We start from the raw sequence: 23,437 nt of genomic DNA, 5'->3' as shown, positions 1-23,437 counted from the left end.
CCCAAAGCATAAATAATTATTAGGAAGTGCTGCCAGACACCATCTGGCAGGGCTGAAGCCGATCTTCTCAGGAGCCAGTCGAGGAGGTGTCCGGACATGGCAGAAACATCCCAACACACAGGCAGAGGACACCGAGCTACTCTGCCCCTGTAAGTAGGGCAGAGACCTTCTGTATCACAGTTTGTGCAAGATCGAGATCACGGTGCACGTCCACAGAGAAATGGAATGGAAATAATGTGTGCAAAACAAAAAACCCGTCCAGTGAGCCACCTGCCAATCTCAACCACTGGTAGGATGTGAAATAAGAAATGAAATTCACAAAATGAGCATTTAAGGAAAAAAGCCGAAAAAAGCCGTGGCGGCTAAAAATACAGGCATTTCGCAACTGACTCAGGGGGAGCTCTTACTTCAACTACGGAATATTTTGGTTCTAAAAGATGGAGCAGGAGAAAGAGGCTCTTCCTGATGTAAGTCTACTTTGATTGCTATCCTAAAATCCCAAAGGTAACCCACTCGTGTGGGGCTGCCCACAGGAGCACCCAGCTGTTGGCGGGACTCTCCCCGGAGGATGCCGCACCGATGACAGCCCAGGTCAGCTAAAAGCTCTCTGCAGAGAGTCCTCTCCACACCTGGGACTCTGGGTTCAGAGAATTCTCAGAGAATTTCAAACACCTCAGGTACACGTCCATCCTATCTGCTACTTTGTATATAAAGAACAGCAAAAGCAAGAAGCAGGAAGTAAAAAAATTTTTTTAAAAACTAAGCAACCTTTCACAGAAAGGAAGAGACTGAAAACATGTCGTACGGAGGAGCGGGGATACAAGAAGGAGAAAATGTCACAACAAAAGGGAAGGGACAGAGATCCACACGCGATAAAAAAAATTTTTTTTCCTTGATCTTTGATTTGAACTGTGTTGTTGCTGCTTTGATTGTGGACGGTTTGACTTTAGTCCTTGCATAGATTCCCCCACCCCAATAAAAAAGAAGCTCGTGGAGAGACCCCTTGGTTTGTTTCCCTCTCTGGACACCAGCACAGGTGAAGCAATATGAACTACTGATGATTCTTTGCTGCAGATAGATGAAACTCGCTATCTTCAAAAACCATGATTAATGAGAATGAACCACTACTGGAGGAAAACATGCAATGGAAGGAAAACAAAGAAAAACGCTGACCCTCTTACAGCCCAGCTTCTGGAGCAAAATTGGGTATGCCAAAAAGAGGGGGCCTTTCTTATCTTTCTTCCCTTTCTGAAAACTTGAAAGCTTTCGAGCACTTTCTTTTCTGCCCATCCTCTGTACAAAATAGGGAAATATAGGAGGTATCTGGTGAGAGAGTTAAGTTTAAAAATGGAAGACAGAATATGCAACAGAAGTTTTTCTAGGATACCGGCAGCAAAACTTCAGATGAGAGTAAGTCACTCGAGGACATGCACGGAGGATGGAAGGCAAATAGGATAGGAAATGTCAGGTCAAAATGATCCTGGGCACAATAGTTAGATGAGCAAAACTGGTCTCTTTTCTCCAGCCACATAACTAAGCACTGAAGTCTGAATGAGTCAAAACTCCTGTTTGATGTCTTCACAAATCCTCATTCCTGAGAGCCTATTTGGACTTATGCTTGAAAGGGAAGGGCCGTGTACTCTTCTTCCATAATTCACTTCGTCATTCAAATATACGATGCACTCCTTCCACCTCCTGGGTTGGAGGGAGAGGCCTTTGTTTTAAATTAAAGTCAATCTCAAATGACTGACCACAGTGTCCAGAGGCCACATGATGCCAAAGTGGGGAAGAACGAAGAACTTCAAGCGTCTTCATAACAGTTCTGAGATTGCTCCCCCTGCTAAAGAGATGAGACACAAAAAAGACGTCTTTTAGCATCAACCTGGACCAGCAGCGTGCATGACCAGAAACACTGACCGATGCTGGATGATGCCTGACATGCCCACATGCGCTAAGAATTCCCCCTTTAAGTTAAAACCAATGCAACTCCCATTTACTCTTTACTGAAGCAACAAATAATCCAAATCCCAAACTCCCATCCTACTACTTCCCTTAGTACTGCCCCAAAGGGGAAAAAAAGGCAAAATGATCAGAGTTCTACACATTTTCTAAGCTGCTAACCATTCTCCAACATGTTGATAAATGCTTTATAATCCAAGGAGTGCAGTAAGTAGAGGAAAGGAAATTCTAGGGTGCTACTTCTCTTCATCTTTCATATATTAATGACTCACTAAATAATTAACAATGAGCAAGAGACCCTTTTCCAAGCACCCCTGGGCCTTAACTGACATTCTCCTCACCTTAGAATCCCAATATGGTGAAATGTTAATGAAACCTACTGCCGGCATTTCTATGTGCCAACAACTGATCAGTAAATAAAATCCTCAATAGTAAAATCAAATGAACACTTCCCTGATTATTCCATAGAAGCTGTTCAACCTCTGAGGGACATCCTTAAATGGGCTGCTGTGAAATATTAACTAGGAAGTGTAAGAAGAGAACAAGGTGAAGAAAATCCTCCCAGATGTCATCAGAATTGGGGTGGGGGGTGCGGGAAATATGCCACTTGAAGGTATAAAATGGTTAAAAAATAATTGTCCCAGTTATGAAAGAAAAGTATCCACTTCTAAACTTTGCTTTTAACCTGATTTTTAAAGTAAAAGTTCAAGCACAGATGAAAACAGGCAATAAAAATATATTCCCATTTGTCTGAGGACAGATGAGAAATTAGGAGATATAAACTCTTCTGGATGCTACATTGTTAAAAATCAAATTTAAACTTTATACATTTCAGTAAGAGAAAAAGTTTCTTTAGCACTTGCTTTTCAAAACATAACTTCTTGATTTTTTTTTTAATTTTTATTTATTTTTTTTTAGATTTTATTTATTTATTTGACAGAGAGATAGACAGCGAGAGAGGGAACACAAGCAGGGGGAGTGGGAGAGGGCGAAGCAGGCTTCCTGCTGAGCAGGGAGCCCAATGCGGGGCTCAATCCCAGGACCCTGAGATCATGACCTGAGCTGAAGGCAGATGCTTAACGACTGAGCCACACAGGTGCCCCATTGATCCTTGCGGTGGGGGAATCCACTCCACAGGGTGCAACACCATGCCTTTACCGCGTTAAGGCCAATCTGACTGAGTGTTCCCACAGGTACCCTGACCAATCTTCTCTTAGCCATTTAAAAATGAACACACCACTAACGTTTTAAGCCTAAATCACGACAGGAAAAACTGGTTTGATCACAAATCAATAGTATTAATAATGAGCACTCAAGACGACTAATGAGTATAATAATAATCATTATACTGATTATCTGAGGTCAGTTAATGTTTCAGTATAGTTCTCATTCACATGGACAGACCAAAATAAGTAAATAAGTAAAGGCTTGTCAAGGCATCAGGTAACAAACCAAAACCACAGCCAGCAATACTACTATGAGTAGATAAAATAAAGAGCAACAGCAACACAAGAGAAGAGCTCCAGGCTATTTAAAATTCTGCCCTGAGGATCCACAGTATTTTGCTGCAACATAAAGGAAATCGCCAGTAACATAAAATTAAGAAAAACTGGGCTCATGATGAGCTGTTACTGGTCCTCCCGACGGCAGCCAAAGCTAAGGCGGCCTAAGAAAACGCTGGATATGAACTCTCAAATATTACCTTAGTCCGCTAGTAAGATCACAAAGAATGAAAAAGAGTATCTACTAGCTATCTGATTTTAGTAGGAGTTCATGAATTAGTCTTTGAAAGACTGATCATTTAAAAAAAAAAGAGAGAAGAGGTGGGGAAAAAACCCCCACTCCCTACCAAGCACTCAAAACAATCGGATCGAGGAGGTGGCTCAGAGGCCTGGGGTGGTGGCCGGCACCAGGAGGGCGGTGGCACAGCCACACGCAGGGAAATCCGCATGGCGTCCACGCGCCCCCAGAAGTAGCACCTCTGCTCACTTTGGCCTTTGCCACCCCCAGGAGACCCAGGTATATACCAACCACTTCATGCCACCTTTCCAAGAGCCCTTTAGACCATGTATGTGATGGGCCACAACTCTGTCACACTTGCTACTGATGACATTTACTGCCAAGAAGCCCTAATTCCTGGGCAATCCTTGAGCCCTCACAGGACAACAAGGACCCTGCTGGTTCTGCTCAATGTCAAGTTTCTGTTCTGAGGACTGTACTCTGGAGAGAATCTAATAAGGAAATTTAGGGGAATCACATAGATGGTGCTGATGTTGATCGGGCCTTTTCGAGAAGTCCCAAGCTCAGGGCTATCCTCACTAAGTAAGCTTCCCCTGATGGGTCCTCATTCATCAGAGAAGGTGTGTCTTCATGGGTGTGGGTCCACTGATGCTAGCTAAGACCAATGAGCTGTTTGATAGGGAAGAATTTTCTGTAGCCCCAGATTCCAGATGGCCAGATTATTTCTATAGCAGTCTAGGTGTCTTCCAACCTTCCTGCATAATCTCCTACAGCAACGTCCAAAAGACCGTAGCAGCTTTGTCAGGGCCGGTGAAGGCTCATGCAATAGCTCCTTCCATAACTGGTCAACTGCAGATTTTAACAAACAGTTGCCATTTATCTAGGCTGAGCAACAACACAGCCTGCACCTATAATTCCTTCAAACAATTTAGCTCTAGGGGCGCCTGGGTGGCTCAGTCATTAAGCGGCTGCCTTCAGCTCAGGTCGTGATTCCGGGGTCCTGGGATCAAGCCCCACATCAGGCTCCCTGCTCTGCGGGAAGCCTGCTTCTCCCTCCCCCTGCTTGTGTTCCCTCTCTCGCTGTGTCTCTCTCTGTCAAATAAATAAAATCTTTAAAAAGAACAACAACAACAATTTAGCTCTGATGGAAAAGTAGGGCACTGGGGCAGAGGCGAGATCCACAAAGCCTTGAATCTGCAAATACAACCTCCAGACGGAACTGACTCTTGAAGATGCTTCAACCTCAGGCATTCTGGATCAAGTTTCGCTTCTTATTATCTCCCGGAAAATCTACAATGACCGCATATCGCTTTTCATGGAAAATCTGAGGTGTGGAAGGATACAGAACTCAACTGCCGAAGAGGTTTTTTTCACCTCAGTGGCCTTTGCAGGGAGAACCAAATGAAAATCAGCATGTGGCAGCCAACCTTTGCCCGCTCTGGACCCTGCAGGCCAACCCCGGCCTCTGCCCCAAGAATCCCACACAAAAGGTATGATAGGTTGTCTCGAAACTCAGACGTCTGATGGAGTTATAAGACACCCAGTTTCACCGCCTGTGATGTGCAGCCTCCACAAAGCTCCAAGCCACACAGGGTGCAGCCCTTCTGAGAAAGTCGTGGAAGCAAACCACAGTGCCCCCGCTTTGAGGTTTTTTTAAAGATCCTGCTCCTCAGCACTCTGGTTTAACCCGGCCACTGCAGTTTTGGAGATGTCCATTCAGGCAAAGGTCAAGGAACAGGGCCAGAGGAGCAAGGAGAAAATGGGAGGAAGGAAGTGTAGTTTACATGGGGAAGGATGCACTGCACACAGTCACGAGAAGCTGGTGGGATGTTTGCATCATCTACGCAGTTGCTCTGTGTGTGTGTCGTCAGAAAAGGTACCACCGCCCTGGCCTGTATGCGGAAGTCTCCTCCAGTCCCTTTGGAGGGTGAAGCTGTTAAAACAGCTGCCTCTCGTGCTCGCTTCGGCAGCACATATACTAAAACAGCTGCCTCTCTCTAAGGCTGATCAACTCAAGCACCCAATAAAAATAATGCACAAAGTGAAAGTCCAGTTTACAGCACCTGCTCAGGATACAGGTTCTAGCCTTTACTGAGGTCAGAACCTCATTTAATCTTGTCAGCAAAGTGAGCAGGAATACACTTCTAATAGGTCCTAGATCCTGGTATGCACTCTTGCTAGGAGCTTTCAAACACGACTTCTAATGCTGAAGTATCTATTTCACACACAGTTCAAAATTTCACTGCGAGCTATTCAATATTTTGAGAATTTCAGGAAATAAAAATGGCTGAGTAAACTTTCCGACATTTGATTTGGACTCTTGTTTAGACATTTTTGAAGTATCGCTGGGAAACACCACTGCTCTTATACTCTTGAGCTTAAAATCTAACAGCGGCTCATGGTGTCTCTGACAGAAACCCAAGTGGGGAAGGCCAGAGATACTTACTTACTGCTAGTGACCACATCAATTATAATTAAAAGTTGAAATCACTGTATTAAAGAGAGGAAAATGTGAATTTTCAAAAACTTTTAAATGGTTTATATGCCATACACATACTGTTAAAAAGCAAATGATTAATTACTGGCAGGTTCTGAAGAAGCTAGGAGACTATGTCCTACAGTATTTCAATTAATTCAGTATGTCTGGCCACATTTTATTTTAAGTAGGCCTCATGCCCAGGGTGGAGCCCAATGTAGGGCTTGAGCTCACGAACCTGAGATCAAGACCTAAGCTGAGATCAAGAGTGGGACACTTAACTGACTGAGCCACCTAGGCATCCCTCTGGCCATATTTTAAATCACCCTGAAGCATTTCAGCTTTTTAAGCCAGAGGAATCTACTGAAATTTAAACCGTGTTTTTCTGTAGTGGCACCAGCTTGTACAAAAAATAGGTTATAGAGGGATCTTTTTTTTTTTTTACATCAATCAATTACTGACCTGCAATCTTCATTGGCAATGGCCATGTAACTCTTCTCAGCTATTCTAAAATATATAGAGAGCCTTAAGTGTACTGAACGTGGAGGTGCAAACTGGTATTCAGTGGAACACCATAAATACTGCTGTTGAGGAAAACATGTTGGTGGCTCAAGTGTCATGTGTTGGCTGTGAACACCTAAAATCTAAATCCAGCGCATGTGAGGTGGAATTACTCTAAATGAGTAACTGAGTAGGCTTTAGCTTCCCAACTGAAGAGAATTCCCGTTCACACGATTAACTGCAGGTGTACCTCAAACAAGGAACTCAGTTTCACCGTCTAGTCATGTGTCCCATCAGCACACTGGGGGTCACACCCTGAAGTTGAAAATTTTAAAGCAAGAGGGAAAAAACCTGAATACAACCACTGGTATTTTCCCAGTCCTATGTCTGAGTCTACTGAGCTAGCCGCAGGATATTCAGACCACTGTATTCACTAAAGTAGTGCTCATATACAGAACATTTTCCAAAAGCCCAAAATGTTTGAATACAAATGGACTCCACTTGATTACTGTTTTCCAAACAAGAGACCATCTACCCTACATTCACAAGTACTTGATAGGAAATTCAAATTGTTCTCCGTCCCCCAATAAACTCCCTCCATCATATAAAAGTGACAAAACTCAGGAAGTTTCAAAGGTGTAGGTGTTAAGAAGCTACACGGATACTGTAATTGCTGTCTTTTTGGTAATAATCTCCTATATGGAAAAACATTTCACCTTCTTCTTTAACATGCTGGTATTACTGACAAGTTTTTTGTTATTGCTTCTAGACTACGGAGAGAGAGAACCACCATCTCTGGGATTTGAATAGTTTAAAGAAAGACAAAACACTACAGTCAGGGTTGTATAAAGCAAACTTCTATTTCTGGTAATCTGTCTGGCTCTTTCATTTGAGGCAAAACAAAACAAAAAAATCTAGAAGCAAATACAGGCAAAGAAATGAATTAAACCAGGGGTTCTTACCCTTTTGGGGGGCCATGGATTCCTACAGGAATCTGATGAAAGCTATGGGCATATCTTCCCCACAAAAATATTCACATAGTATTTTGTATATAATATCAAGGGAATATAGATCCCCTGAGATCTACTGATGGACCCAAGGTTAAGAGCCACTGAATTAAGCCAAATCTGGTTTAGCCTACCCTTGGTGGCAGCCTAACACTGCGAAAATCCACCAGCGGGAAAAGGAGGGAAGGAAGGAAAGGGTGCTGCAGTTAAACGGAGTCAGGGGCTGTACAAAGCAAGGCCGCGAAGCAAGCCAGACAGCGCTCCCAGTGTGTCCTTACCTGCCAATGGCTGGCTGAGCTCCGCCTGCACTTTACCCTTCGCTGATCCTTCCAGAGGTAAACCTCTGTCCCCTTTGTAGAGTTTCGGTTTAAATGGAGAATCTTTCTCTTTACCTTTTGATCCTTTAGGCCGGCCTGCTTGCTTCTTCTTGGATTTGCCATCCCCCTTCACACCCAGTAGTGGATGGACTTCTGTAAAAGGACAGAGAGGCACGGGAAGGGATCCACACGCCGCCCATCCCAGCGCCCCAACCAGGCACAGGCCACACACCGTGACTACCCGGGAGCAAAGAGTGCTGCCCTCATGTCCCAGACCCCTTAATACCAGGAGAGAAGTGTGCATTTACTAATTATAAAACTATATAAGAGTGGCTATTGCAGGAGAAATCGCTGCTTGGCCACGGGCATGCAAGGCCTCCACGGCTCAGACAACAGCTCCAAACCAAAAAGGCAGCTGAGACACAGTGACAATGGAGCACACTGAGCCGTACCAGGAACGCACACAAGCACACTGGCAGGGGAGGAGAGAAAGGGAGTGGGGCTTTGGATCCAGGCCACCCGGGGCGACAGTCCTGACTCCTCCACTCCCCGAGACCTTGGGCAAGCCGCCTGACCTCTCCAAGCCTAAATTTTCTCCTCTGTAAAGCAGAGAGAGTAAAACAACTTGCGGAGTTGATGTAAAACTCAGCAGTGACACAGAAACAAAACAACAGTGCCTGAAGCAAGCAGGCGCACCATCAGCAGCATCAGGGAGACACAGAGCTGCATCATGAACGGACTGCGGTCAGCTAAAAGAGGGGGATGGCCAACAGTAAACACACACACATACACCCCCCGACCTATCCCAAGAGGTGAGAATAAAGGCTGCCCAGTCAGACTGTAAAAGCAGGGAGGAAGAATGAAAAGACTATCCAGGTCTGACCAGTACTTTACCACCTAATAAAACCACTCTACAGGAAAAAAAGAAGAATGGTATAATGAAACAAACTCTGAGCCAGAGGTCAGAAGACGGCACGTTGTCATTTAGGCAAGTACTAGAAGGCACAATTTCTCCACTTTAGAAGGGAAGTGAAAGCAGATGAAATCGTTACAAAGTCATAAGGAGTTATTAAAAAAAAAAAAAAAAAAAAGACTCATGGGAAATTTCCTCCGAGGTAAAATCACTCAAATGGGAAGTTACCAGACTGTGTCGGAGAGTAAGAAGTGATGTCTATCAGGCAAAAGGGAGAAGACGCAGCCCTTACCATCATTAGGTACTCCTTGAAGTTCTATATTGGTTGTTTTGGGTTTCTTCTTCGGTGGCTGGGACCCATCCGCTGAAGACTGCCTCTTCTTCTCTGAACTAGCCCCTTCATCCATCAGGGAGGTTTGGACAGCATCCGGTGGGGGGCCATAAGGATTTTCTTCCGGATCTTCTACCTCAGGGGCAATGGGTAAATATAATAGAGCCTTTGAATCTTCCAGCTCTTCATCACTATTTGGAACAGGATCAGGCAAGGGATTGGAAAAAAGAGGAGACAGTTGCTTAAACCATGAACCCTTCCTCTAGGGCAGAATCACCTACATTAACCATAAGCAACAGGTATGGATCTAGAACTTTAAGAAAGCCAAGATGATTAAGAGAAAATCAGACAATATGAGTAACAAAATCAGTAGTAAAAACAAACGGTATAAATGAATTATCTCAGTTTTCCTTAAGATTTTCTATCAGGGGAAAAGGGAAGGGATTTCTTGTACACCAAAGGACTTATTACTTTGAACTAACACACGCAGGACAGCCGGGGGAGGTGAGCGTACACCAGAGCCTGAGGAGGAGGGGGAGGAGCGCCCTGCGGCCTCGCCTGCAGAGGTGGCTCACCTGCTACAGAAGGCAGCAATTGGGTCCACGCTGGTGACATCCACTTCCTCATCCTCGGCAGCATCAGCCCCTGCAGGAGAGAAACGGCACAGGTGTAAGAAGAAGGAAAAACACGGCTTTTTACTTGCAGCCTAATGATTTCCATAAACTAAAATTCAGCAGAAACAAAGGAGGACAGCCAAACAGTTCGTTTTACTCAATAATTCAACAAGTAGGTGTTGAATCTCCACCCTATGCTGGGCACTGGGGATACAGTGATGACCAAGAAAGCCGCACACAGTTCTTCAGTAAAAACTTCACAGCCTAACCAGGGAGACAGGTATCAACAGATAATTTCCATTCAAAAAAAATTTTTTTAATTTATTTGAGAGCGAGAGAGAGAGAGAGCATGAGACGGGGGAGGGTCCTAGGGAGAAGCAGACTACCCGCTGAGCAGGGAGCCCGATGCGGGACTCGATCCCAGGACTACGGGATCAGGACCTGAGCTGAAGGCAGTCGCTCAATCAACGGAGCCACCCAGGCACCGGATAATTTCCATTCAATTCAGTAAGTGTGCTACGAATATGAGAAGGAGGAACAAGTTATCTGAGTTTGGAAAGGCTTCACACAACATAATCCAGCAACATCAATACAATACAGAACAGGCCGCCTCCCTGGTGATCCTCCTAAAACACGGGGGCATATATGTGATCTAATATCACACAAGTGAGGATCAGCACTTCCAACCTGGAAAAACCAACCTCAGTCCCAATTCCCTGATTCCTGGCACCATCAAGTGGTCCAGCAGGCGATGACCTGTGACATTAATTCCTTAGTGAGTAATTAACTTACAACCGGGAATACTAATAAGCATTCATACACACGAACCCCCATTAGATATAAAACCCTGTGTTAGACAACCATGCGGATTAAAAAGTCAAATCTTTATTCTAAAGGAGCTTCCTATCTAGTTCAGAAAACGAGATAAGAATAACAATGAGGGGCGCCTGACTGGGTCAGTCGGTAGAGTAGGCAACTCTTGATCTTGGGGCTGTGAGTTCAAGCCCCATGTTAGGCAAAGAATTTACTTAAAAAGCAAACAAACAATGAGCACTATCACAATCCTAATCGAAAATAACATCTGAATGCTTACCTTGGCCTAGGTGCTACACTGGGTCCCTTACACGAATTACTCCCCACAACCCTAAAAGGCAGGTTCTATTATTACCACTATTTTACAGATGAGAAAATTCAGGTTTAAAGAGTAATAAGGGGCGCCTGGGTGGCTCAGTCGTTAAGCGTCTGCCTTCGGCTCAGGTCACGATTCCAGAGTCCTGGGATCGAGCCCCACATCGGGCTCTCTGCTCGGCGGGAAGCCTGCTTCTCCCTCTCCCACTCCCCCTGCTTGTGTTCCCTCTCTCGCTGTGTCTCTCTCTGTCAAATAAATAAATAAAATCTTAAAAAAAAATTAAAAATTAAAAAAATAAAGAGTAATAAGCATTTGCCCCAGGCAGTTGGACTCCAAAGCTCATGCTGTTTACCTTTATCTTCCTGCCATGGGGGTGACAATACCTAATACAGACTGAGCACCCAGCATGTGCAGGTGATCAGGTGATCATCAACAATTCATCAGGAAACACAGTGATATAATAAGAGAGCTGTTAAACCCTAGTAAAAATGCTCACAGAGGCCCTCAGTTGGTGCGTTCCACACAGAGACTCTCAGAACACCGTCAAAACTGTGTAAGCGTAAAGAAAAAGAGACTGCAGTCAAGAAATATTACCTGTCTGCTCAGGCTCACTCTTATCTTCATCTTCAATATCAAACTCTGATTCCCTTTCCTCATATTCTACATTTTCATCCAACTCCTTGAAGTCTGGGGCAAATGCACTCCAATTTTCCTATGCCGCAAACAAAATACACTACTTAACCGTATGAGAAAGCAATGGTCTGTAAACTCGACATTACTGATAGAAATGAAAGATCGGAGCACATACAAGACTTAGAACTCTGAGAACAAATCTGGCAGATAACAAAAATAAGGTACCTATAGGTTTTACTGTCTTAAGGTATTTGGATCTTAAACGCTCCACGTTATTAACTACAGTTCTCTCATGAGAACTGCCATCTTTAATCTTTTAAAGATATAATTATCAGATAAAACACTGCATTTTCTTAGGAGTACACGGATTACAAACATGATTAAAGTTGTTCAAAATAAAACCAAGATGTAAAACAGAAACTAACTGAGCTGAAAATAAGAAAAGCAAAAGAAAACTCTCTCTCAGGTAACAGAAAAATGTTAACAGAAAGTACACCAGACTTTCTCCCTGAAGACAGAGGTAGTAAATCAGCTTTGGACCAAGACCTTCCCAACAAAATAAAGCAAAACTGAATCAATTTTAATTAGGTTACAAGAATCACATGCAAAAGAAATTAAATAGGTCATTTTTTGCTTACTACCTGTAAGGTTCTTTGATATAAAGAAAGGATATCTAGCTTCAAAGCAATTAAACCAGAAAAAATACTTACTACTTGATTTTGTGCCCAGATAGATACCACTCCACTTGAAATGGATGCTATGATGGGTCGAACAGGGTGCCACTAAATTTAAGGAAGGAAAGAAAAATCAGCTCTAAGAATGGATCCAAGATTATCTGTTTCACATCAGTAACCAGAGCAACCTCTCATTCTACTCACAGCTACATCCAAGAGGAGTTCTCCTCTCGTCCCATGGAGAATCTTCACCAGGTTGCCAATGCTTTTCTCCCAGATGTACAAGGCATGCTGCCGGGCTGAACCAGCCACTATGTATTCTCCATCCCCAGAGAAACAACATTTCTTCCACGGGGTCCTGAAGGACAAAGAAAGTACCCAAGGAGAACCAGAAGCTGAGCTCAGGTCATGTATTGCCCCATATTCTTCTAGGTGGTGATACACACCTATTTACCAAGTCCTGTAACTTCTGCATGGGTTCAGGCTCTCCATCTCTTCCACAAGTTAAGATTTCTCTGCCATCATAAACTCGGATTATCCGATCTGCTGTGTTAATTAAAAAGCAACTAGAGAAAGGATAAAAATATCAACACAAGAGGTCAGAAATGTTTCTGTTAACATTTTCTATTAATATCTGTTACTTAGAACAGTACCACAGAACAACTACTCCACATAAGCTAGAACACTTATGTACTTACTTGTCACCTTTCAAAGCAAAATAGAATTTGAAGTGAAGATATGTTGTATACTTTGTGTATCCCTGAACCCTATATGCACAAACTGATCTTCAGTATTTATTTTTAATCTTTAGTATTTGATTGAAATCCATGACCTCTAAAGTGAAACCAGCTTGCTGAATTCACAAACTTATAGTTAGACATACAATGCATACTTCATTTCTCTGGCCTATCTTATACATAACATATTCTTCCTAATGAGTTAGTAAACTATGTCATTTTAAAGTGTTCTTTTACTGTAATGACATTGGAAATCTGTCTAAAATGTAAGTTATTTCACTACCTTCCTACAGATTTCACTAAGCTTTCCTGAATTCTAACGAATTTTGAACATGAATGTCCTCTAAGTACACATGCATGCTCCTATACAAGACAGAAGGACTGTCACCTCTCATCCTGACACCAACAATCTAATTCTTCTCGTTTCTGTTGACATATCTACTTCTAGTTGGGTAACCACACTTATCAGAAAAACATCTGAAAGTAAAAGGGTAAATAGTTTTATGTAAATAGAGTGTATGTCCAATTACTATGTGAATTCTGTGACATGACTTTGGATTATAAAAACAGGTGATCTTTACCCAGAGCGTACTATGTGGCAGGCATTTTAGTTCTAAGCATATACCACCCCGATATCTTTTCTGCCTTATCATCTCCAGAAAAAGAGGATGTGACTACTGGTTCAATGCAATAAATTTTATGAACGTAAGAACCAGATACTGACAGTTTCTAGTTATTTTTTAAGTAAATTTTCTTAAAGATTTAATATACACAAAAACTGTGAATCTCAATGTATTTTTGCATTCTACTCACTTTTAAAACTGTCCCTAAAAAGACAAGGTCTCACCTCCCCTTCCGGGCAAACTCTATGGACTTAATAGCTGTGGTATTGCTTGTTCCAGTTGTTACTCTGAAGGAAGCAACAAGATCCTGAGAATCTGTTTTTAGGACCAAAATCTAAAGTTCAAAGGAAAAAAAAACAAAACCATTAAGTATTCTGATAACTTACAGTAATTAGAACTGGCTTCCATTTCTAAAACTGGGCAAAGACTGGGTAAAAATATAAACATCTCGGGGCGCCTGGGTGGCTCAGTCTGTTGAGTACCTGCCTTCGGCTTAGGTCATGATCCCAGAGTTCCGGGATTGAGTCCCGCATCGGGCTCCCTGCTCCGAGCCGGCTCCCTGCTCCACGGGGAGCCCGCTTCTCCCTCTCCCTCTGCCCCTCCACCCGCTTGTGCTCGCTCTCTTTCTCTCAGATAGATAGATAGATAAAAATCTTTAAAAAATATATAACGTCTCATGTATTCAACCTGATTAACTGATACTGCCTTTTAATTCTTCAAATAAAGAACCATGTCTTAATCTATTCTCAAAATACAATGTTTAGTGTTATTCACAATAGTCAAAAGGTGGAAGCAACCCAAGGATACGTCAACAGATGAAGGGATAAACACAAGGGGGAATGTACTCCAGTGGGACAGTACTCAGCCAGGAAAAGGAGGGAAATTCGGGCACATGCATGCTGGGCATGAAGGAATCTTCAGGACATCAGGCCGAGTGAAATCAGCCAGTCACAAGAAGACAAATGCCATATGAGTCCACTTACATGAGGTACCTAGGGTAGCCAAATTCACAGATATAGAAAGTAGAGTGATGGTTGCCAGGGGCCGGGGAGGGAACAAGGACTAGGAGGTCCCTGCTTAACAAGTACAGAGTTTCAGTTTTATAAGACGAAAAAAGCTTTGGAGATACATGGTGGTGATGGGTACACAATAATGTGAATGTACTTAATAGCACAAAACTGTACACTTAAGAATGGTTAAGATGGTAAATGTTATGTTATATTTTATGTTACGTGTATTTTACCACCATTTCCAAAAATGGCCACTTTCTAAGGTAGCCATGAAATTATACTAGCCTATACACCCCAATCACCAAAAAAAAAAAAAAAAATCAAGTTGCCTAATGGAACTACAAACTCTAACCTTTATTAAAGGGGCGCTGGCTCAGTCAGTTGAGCATCAGACTCTTGGTTTCGGCTCAGTTTGTGATCTCAGGGTCACGAGATCAAGTGGCAGGGAATCTGCTTCTCTCCCCCCCAACTCCCTCTGCTCCTCCCCTCCACTCGCACACATGCATGCACGCACTCTCTCTCTCTAAAATAAATAAATCTTAAAAAACAAAACAAAACAAAACAAAGTAAAACAGGACCTTAAAAGCCCAGCTAACTTCTTACTCCACAAAACTGCAGGTTAAGTGGGCTTAAATGATATAATATTTACAGAACTAGGTATTAAGACATTTTTATCAAATGTATTCCATTTTATACTATGACTTTTAAATTTTATAAATGAGGGGCGCCTGGGTGGCTCAGGTGTTAAGCATCTGCCTTAGGCTCAGGTCATGATCCCGGGGTCCTGGGATCAAGCCCCACATCCGGCTCCCTGCTCCGTGGGAAGCCTGCTTCTCCCTCTCCCACTCCCCCTACTTGTGTTCCCTCTCTCACTGTGTCTCTCTCTGTCAAATAAATAAATAAAATCTTTAAATAAATAAATAAATAAATTTTATAAATAAGTAACGGCCCTTCATTATTAGCAAAAGGCCCTTCTACGCTTTCTAGGCTGAGTAGTCTCTGATCACTCTAAATCAAAAGAACAGAAACTATCATGAAGGCAGGGCGCCTGGGTGGCTCAGTCGTTAGGCATCTGCCGTCGGCTTGGGTCATGATCCCAGGGTCCTGGGATCGAGCCCCACATCGGGCTCCCTGCTCCATGGGGGAGTCTGCTTCTCCCTCCCCCACTCCCCCTGCTTGTGTTCCCTCTGTCGCTGTGTCTCTCTGTCAAATAAATAAATAAAATCTCTAAAAAAAAAAAGAATTATCATGAAGGCATGACAAAAATAGGCCACATTTGCCACAGGCACGAGACATGCTTAGTCCAGGGATAAAAGATATTTCAAAGGAAGCAGAACAAGTAAACATGAAATAAGCCAATGCACAGGATGACTGATGCTTATTTCTCTAGCTTCCAGGCTTACCTTGCCTTTTGCATTTCCTGTATAGATATATTCCCCTCGCCTATCAAAAGATGCAACCACGTTCAAATCGGAGTCATCGTCTACCGGCAGAACAACATGCTTGGAATCTGAAAGGGTCAACATGACAGGAGCAGATTTCATGGGACACACGAGAACCTTGTTCCTGTTTAAAAATATGAACAGTACATTGGCTGTTGCTTTGGTATCAGAAGGCTGATTCTCCTGCCCTCTTCCCTGATTCCTGTCACTACCTCCATCAACTCTCCCAGCTCAAGCAAATTTAAAATAGTGAAAAAGCTTGAAGTCTAAATGTCTAACAATAGGGAAACGACTGAATATAAGCTATGGGATCCTAGTTTGACAAAATAAAATGTAGTCATTAAAAATAAATACGAAGAAGTAGCGAACTAGTAGAAGAAGTAGGTATGCAATAAAAAGGCAAAATGCTAACTAAAACTATGTAAAAATATGGAATTTAATACACATCTCATATGCATATAACTTGCTTTGTGGGCTATAAAGCACTAGATAACAAGCATTACACTTAAAGAACTTGACTAATAAAGAACCAAGAGAAATGAAGACAGTTATGTCTGGGTAATGGAATGGTGGGTAACTTTTTCTTAAATGTAGTTTCATTTTTTTTTAAATGTAGTTTTAATATTCGAACTACTTCCCTCTAAAGAAATTCAAATAACCGGCGGGGTGGGGAGGTGTTGGTGTGGAAAGCTCCAGGTCAAGGACCAGTTGTTATTCTTCTTCCTACCTCTGCCCACTTCCAAAGTCTGAATACTGCCCAGTTTTTAATTATATGATACAATAACACTCTCCTTAAAATCTATTCAGTAGAGACAACCTAGACAGAAACATTATTTTATGTAGAAGATTTGAAGAGATGTGTGCTTTTGCCTCCCACAACCTTAAACTGCAATTGTCATGAGCCTGGAGCTAGTCCACAGAGAATGAGACCCTGCCCCAGGAAAGAACAGCACAGATTAAACATACTGATCTCGTGGATGGTACTGGACTTTTAGGATGGGTGAAGGGAACCGAAACCTCTGGTCGCAGTCGCCTGAAAGAACATCCCACTGTGACACTATGTTATCAGTGGAAGCACTCACGAGCTTATGACCATCTCGACTCCAGCTGGAAAAAAAAAAAGGTGGGTAATTTAGCATATATTCTAAGTTAAAGTAATTTAGCACAAATTCTAAGTACATTGTACCGCTCTTAAAGATAAAAATGTCTGAGTCACACATCTGCCCTAGCTGCAGGAGTCAACAGTATTCCTTTTTTTATATATATATATACTCAAATCCACAAACTTTCCCAACTAAACAATGAATAAGAATATTTCATGACATTTTTGTATGTAGTAACAAAAGCTCGTAGTAGTTCAAGATAACAGTAACAAGTGGCTCCAGGAAATAAGACTCAAACGTTTAAAAGAGTCTATCATCGGCTTGCCCTTAAATGTTGATGTAACAAGTATTTAGGGAGTGGGAGGTGAGGGAGTATCTGAGCTTTCTGAGGTTGTCCCAGAAATAGCACCATCACAGTGTAAACAAAACAGTAAAAATAAGTATCTGTTATTTAAAATAACTAAGAAAGGAATTAATTCCTCCTGCTAAGTATAGCTAAACACCCTGGACATTACACATAAAACACAAAGACACCGGCGGGCGCCTGGGTGGCTCAGTTGGTTAAGCGTCTGCATTCGGCTCAGGTCACGATCCCGGGGTCCTGGGACTGAGACCCGCGTCGGGCTCCATGCTCAGTGGGGAGTCTGCTTCTCCCTCTCCCTCTGCCTCTGCTGCTGTTCCTGCTTGTGCTCTCTCAACCTCTCTCAAATAAATAAATAAAATCTTTATTTAAAAAAAAAGACTCTGAAGGGCAGAGCAAAGACTGATTGGCTAGAGACTACAGGATATGAGGAATGACACAATAGAAAGTTCCCTGGATTTTCTTTTTTGCCTTATATATCCCAGACTGAGTGATGGAGAAGCCAACAGCCCAGTAACACCAACAGGCTCACTCACACAAATAAAGCTCAAGAAGAGCCTGCTTTCACTAGCCAAAGGACCAGGACTGGACAGCACAGCACAGAGAGACAGAAAACTTTTAGGCAATAATGACTCTTCCAGCAACCACCGTGAAAAAAACTGCAGCCCCACCTCCATCCCAGTCAACAAAATCTAAATAGAATCTAGACCTCCACCCTTGCCTAGTTACAGCAAGGTACCCTTCTCCACTCACCGCACTGGTGTCAGAGAAAGCTCAGGGGGCAGCCAGATTTCCATAGCCATCAGCCTGTAATAAGGACTCCCACTGAGTGTTAGTGGAGGCCACATGGAGAACAGGAACAAGGTACTCCTATCCTTCCCCACCAGCATGGTATCAGACCAGGAGGCCAGTGGGGAGCCTGAACTTCCCACCGCACCTAGCATAATGATGCCAAGTAAGAAGCTTGGACTTCTAACCCATCTGGCAATTAACAAGATACTGCCCTCTCTTCTCTCCTCTCAAAGGAGGCCAGTTAAAACATAAGATTTAAATAAGCCCTACAGTCTTAGGATACCCAAAAAGCCCAAGTTTCAACTGAAAATGACTATCAATCCAAGGACACAAAAATCTCGAATGAGAAAAGACAATCAACAGATACTAACGGTGAGATAACATAGATGTTAGAATTATCTGACAAGGATTTTAATGCAGTCATCATAAATATGTTTCAATAAGCAATTATGAACATGCTTGAAATAAATGAGGAAAAAAAAAAAAGTCTCAGCAAAGAAATAAAAGATGTAGAGAAGACCTGAATTTTAGAAATGAAACACACAACTAAAATAAGAAACCCAACAGATGGGTTCAGGAGCCAATGGAGAAAAAAGAGGAAAGAATCAGTGAACTGGAAAACAGAATAATAGTTATCCAATCGGAATAAGAGAAAAAACAGACTAAAAAAAATGAACAGAACCTCAGGGACTTGTGGGACTATAATAAAAGATCTAAGATCCACATCATCAGAGTCCTAGAAGAGAAGAAAGAATGGGGCTTCAAAGTATTGAAGGAATAATGGCTGAAATTTTCCCAAACGTGGCAAAAGATATGAAACCTACAGATTCAAGAAGCTGAGCAAACGTCAAACAGGGTGAGCTCAAAGAAATCCACTTCCAAGATACAGAGACAAACCTCTGAAACCTAAAGACAAAGAAAAAAAAAATCCTTAAAGCAGCAAGAGAGGAAAGACATCTTACCTATGGAAACAAACAATACAAACAGGCAAACACACAAAAAATTCATGTGACAGCAGATTTCTCACCAGAAAGCATGGAAGGAAGTGGCACACTCAAGTGCTGAGAGAAAAAGAGCTGCCAACCCAAATTCTATTATCAGCAAAAATATCCTTCAGGGAACAAAAAGGTAAATCAAGTTATTTGGCCAGAAGATCTACCCTAAAAGGATGATTCAAAGAAGTTCTCTAGGGCGCCTGGGTGGCTCAGTTGGTTAAGCGACTGCCTTCGGCTCAGGTCATGATCCTGGAGTCCTGGGATCGAGTCCCATGTCGGGCTCCCTGCTCAGCAGGGAGTCTGCTTCTCCCCCTGACCCTCCCCACTCTCATGCTCTATCTCATTCTCTCTCTCAAATAAATAAATAAAATCTTAAAAAAAAAAAAAAGTTCTCTAAATGGAAAGGAAATGATAAAAGAAGGAATCTTAGAACATGAGGGAAAAAGAACAATGAAAAAAAAGAATAAAAATATAGGTAAATAAGATCAATTTTTTTCCCTCTAGTTTTGACATTTGAACCAAAAATTGTAACACTGTCTTATGTGGGTCTCAATGTATATAGAAGAAATATTTAAGACAATTATATACAAAGAAGGGTAAATGGAAGTACGGTTTCTACACTTCACTTGAACTGGTAAAATGTCAACACCAGTGGACTGTAGTAAGTTAGGTGTACACAATGTAATACCTAGTAACCACCAAAAAGTTATACAAATACCCTCAAAAACACTATACAGTTCTCTCTTATCCATGGGGGATTCTAAGACCCCCCCAGTGGATGCCTGGAACCACCAATAGTATCGAATGCCATGTAGACTGTTTTCCCGTACATAACATACCTATGAGAAAGTTTCATTTATAAGTTAGGCACAGTAAAAGATTAACAACGACCAATAACAAAACAGAACAATTAACAATATGCTGTAATCAAAGTTGTCTGAATGAGGTCTCTCTCAAATTCTCTTACTATACGCACTCTTGTGATGGTGTGAAATGACCAAGTGCCTAAGTGAGGATGGGAAGCACAGGGAGGGAGGGACACAGGCATCGTGATGCAGCCTGAGGCCACTACCGCCCTTCTGACATGTCAGAATCATCTGCTCCTAACTGTGGTTGACCACAGGTAACTGAAACCACAAAAAGGGAAACCACAGGTATGGGGGACTACTGCAGATGAAGTGGAATTCTAAAAAATGTTCAAGAAACCCACAGGAAGGCAGGGGAAAAAATGAAAAACAGAAGGGACAAAAATAAATAAAATTTAAAACATAAAAAAAAAGAAACAGAAGGGACAGAGAAACCCAAAACCAGTATTTACCCAAATTTTACAATAAAGAGGAGTTGCTACTGAGGAACTTGGTTGGCTGTATACCTCCGTGGTTAAGAACATAGGCTCAAGAGTCAGACTTATGCTGAAGCCTGGACATTACTCCTTTTAGCTGTGTGATCTTGGGAAGTTATATATCCTTCTGAGCTTCAATTTCTTCCCCTATAACATGGGCTCAATAATATTACCTAACCAGCAGAGGACTGTTGGCAGAATTAAGATCAGTATATATAAAATTCCTATCCCAATGCCTGGCACATAGCAAGTGCTCAAAAAACATTAACAATTATTTGTATCAGAGACAAGATGAATGTATTCCCAGACTTGGGGCTCAAGGGGCAGAGGAAGGCAGGGGTAAAATAAGGAAGTGAATATAAAGGGATCAAGTTCAAGTCTGCATACGAAAGGACTCTTGTGCCTCTCTCCCACCAGCTCTAGAACACTTGCAGTCATGCTTACCCCTCAGAAAGGCAAGTAGAAGATCCTTCTAGAGAATGTGAACCTAAAAAAAAAGAGGCCTGAAGATGCCCTTCTGTTAGGATTCACAAAAAAAAGCCAGTGACCCACCCCATTTCAGTGAATGATAGAGGGTAAGAGGGTGAGCTAAAACTTGCATACAGTGTAACAGTATGTCCATGGATAATTTCTGAAATTAACAAACCAAGAAAAAGTAACATACACATGTTATTTAGAAATATGGAGATAAATATCAGAAGAAACAGACAAAAAAATGAAAGCAGACAGGGGACCAGACCATAATGGAGTGGGGCGAAACAAGGGACAGCTTTCGTTGCTGTTCTTGTAAGCCTTACAGCGCAATCTGAATACAGAACAGAATGTTAGCTATCATTCCATTTTTTTCTTTAAGCCCTCTTGTACTATAATATCCTTTCTCTTTTCCCCACAATAAGCTTGTATTTCTGTTAAAATAGAAGGGACTCTAATTTTGAAAACGAAATTATTAACAAGTGAAAAGTAAAAGGGGCTCTCCCACTAAAAAACATAATATTAATATATCTGACAATTCCAAATTCCATAAGCAGGCACAAAATTAGAAGCTCAGGGAAAAAAACAAACACAAAAACCAGAAACTGGGATTATAGCAGTAAAACAGCAAACAAGGTTCATAAATCACAGCACTTACCATCTCGCAGGGAAGATACTCATAAGACAAATATTTGCAATAAAATAACAGGAGACACACAGCCATGATCTCAAACTTACATTTCCCCCCTCAATTTTACATTCGTATCTTCATGCAAACCAGAAGTCTAAGGACCATCCTAACTTCTGCACTTCACTCAGACTCCTCATCTGACTAATGACCAGGACTCTTACTTCTGCCCTCTCCCCTCTCCCCACCGCTCAGCCCCAGTCCTGCTGCCACTGTGCTCATCATCTCTAGCCAAGATCTCAGCACTTCCCTTATCTTCATTCTCTCTTCTTCAATCTCTTTAACACATGCTGTCCTAGAGATTTTTTAAAAAATAAAAAGCTCATCATATCACTTTCTTTCCTACAATGTCTTAATGGCTTCAGTTACCTACAAGATGAAGTTCAAATTCATACTATGGTAACACAGCATCCTCCATAAGGATCTCAGTTTACTGGCTCTTGCCATTATCACATCTCCCACACCACAATCCAGCTATCTTGAACTACCTGCAGTTCTCCATCTTATTGTGCTTGTTTGAAGCTGATGGACCTTTGCCTGGGCAGCGTCCTTTGCTTGAAATACAACTGGCAAACACCTATATCTCACAAGTTTGAGGTTAGAAATTATCTTGCCTAGGAAGCCTTTCCTGACCACTGTTCTCCTCCAGTACATGGATCATCTCTTCCTTTGCACCTTCACCTCCACTAAATCTCAAACACAGTTCTTGTATAGGAACCATAAAGCTTCAGTACCTGCACCTGCTACACAATTCATGCTCAACGTTGCTGAATGAATGTATAAGTGAACAGGTTTATGCACAAAGACGTTTACTAAACATGTAGCAGAGACACTAGCAAAAAACTGTTAAATAAATTATAATTTATCCATGAGAAGACATATAGCCATAAAAAAGGTTTTTAGAGGTATGCAAGTAGGAAACTGTCCGGTGTTAGGGAGAAAAAAAGCAAAATATAAAACAGAACATAGCATGATTACAAATTCTGCCTTTTTTTTTTTTTTAAAGATTTTATTTATTTATTTGACAGAGAGAGACACAGCAAGAGAAGGAACACAAGCAGGGGGAGTGGGAGAGGGAGAAGCAGGCTTCCCGCTGAGCAGAGAGCCCGATGAGGGGCTCAATCCCAAGACCCCGGGATCATGACCTGAGCTGAAGGCAGATGCTTAACAACTGAGCCACCCAGGCACCCCCAAATTCTGCTCTTTAAAAACTATATACAGAAACATACTAAAATCTTTACAGTAGGAATACTTGGGTGGTGGGACTATGGGAGATACTAGTACTTCTTTTTGCTTTGCTATATTTTACATAAGGTTCTAAATGATTATGCATTATTTTACAATAAAAACAAACGCATTATTTTTAACAGGTGGGAGTGGCTGGTACTCTCATTTTGCATATTACAGACAAGTTTTGGCCAAAGCTAGTTCATTAGCAGCCAAACCTAGACTGGGATTCAGGCCTCCTTCCAATCCAGTGCTTTACAATATAGCTGCCATTTCCATTTACACAAAAGGAAATAAGCTTCATAAATCTAGATCTGATTACGGGGCACCTGGGTGGTTCAGTCAGTTGGAC

The 23,437-nt window shown here is 42.0% G+C and overlaps 1 protein-coding gene across 3 annotated transcripts in view; it reads right to left on the bottom strand.

Moving 5' to 3' along the window:
• Positions 1-1,390: 1,390 nt before the first annotated feature.
• RBBP5 (RB binding protein 5, histone lysine methyltransferase complex subunit) overlaps positions 1,391-23,437 on the bottom strand; it is a 35,033-nt gene continuing 12,986 nt past the window's right edge. For 2 of the 3 annotated variants that reach the window (XM_045876963.3, XM_064593934.1), the window contains 11 exons: positions 17,073-17,213; positions 16,068-16,230; positions 13,879-13,988; positions 12,741-12,860; positions 12,499-12,652; positions 12,331-12,402; positions 11,582-11,699; positions 9,820-9,889; positions 9,206-9,435; positions 7,962-8,153; positions 1,391-1,840 (listed from right to left, as the gene is read on the bottom strand). In XM_045876963.3, the coding sequence (XP_045732919.1) occupies positions 1,812-1,840; positions 7,962-8,153; positions 9,206-9,435; positions 9,820-9,889; positions 11,582-11,699; positions 12,331-12,402; positions 12,499-12,652; positions 12,741-12,860; positions 13,879-13,988; positions 16,068-16,230; positions 17,073-17,213 (1,399 nt within the window). In that variant the 3' untranslated portion in view covers positions 1,391-1,811. The remainder of the gene's footprint in view (positions 1,841-7,961; positions 8,154-9,205; positions 9,436-9,819; positions 9,890-11,581; positions 11,700-12,330; positions 12,403-12,498; positions 12,653-12,740; positions 12,861-13,878; positions 13,989-16,067; positions 16,231-17,072; positions 17,214-23,437) is intronic. The other variant, XM_045876964.3, reaches the window with a different exon arrangement.

The sequence above is a fragment of the Mirounga angustirostris genome, unplaced genomic scaffold (genome assembly GCF_029215605.1).
Source record: "Mirounga angustirostris isolate CCGP_5_RB_7025 unplaced genomic scaffold, mMirAng1.0.hap1 SCAF_6, whole genome shotgun sequence".
Classification (NCBI taxonomy): Eukaryota; Metazoa; Chordata; class Mammalia; order Carnivora; family Phocidae; genus Mirounga; species Mirounga angustirostris.
This window is presented reverse-complemented; position numbering and strand designations above follow the sequence as displayed.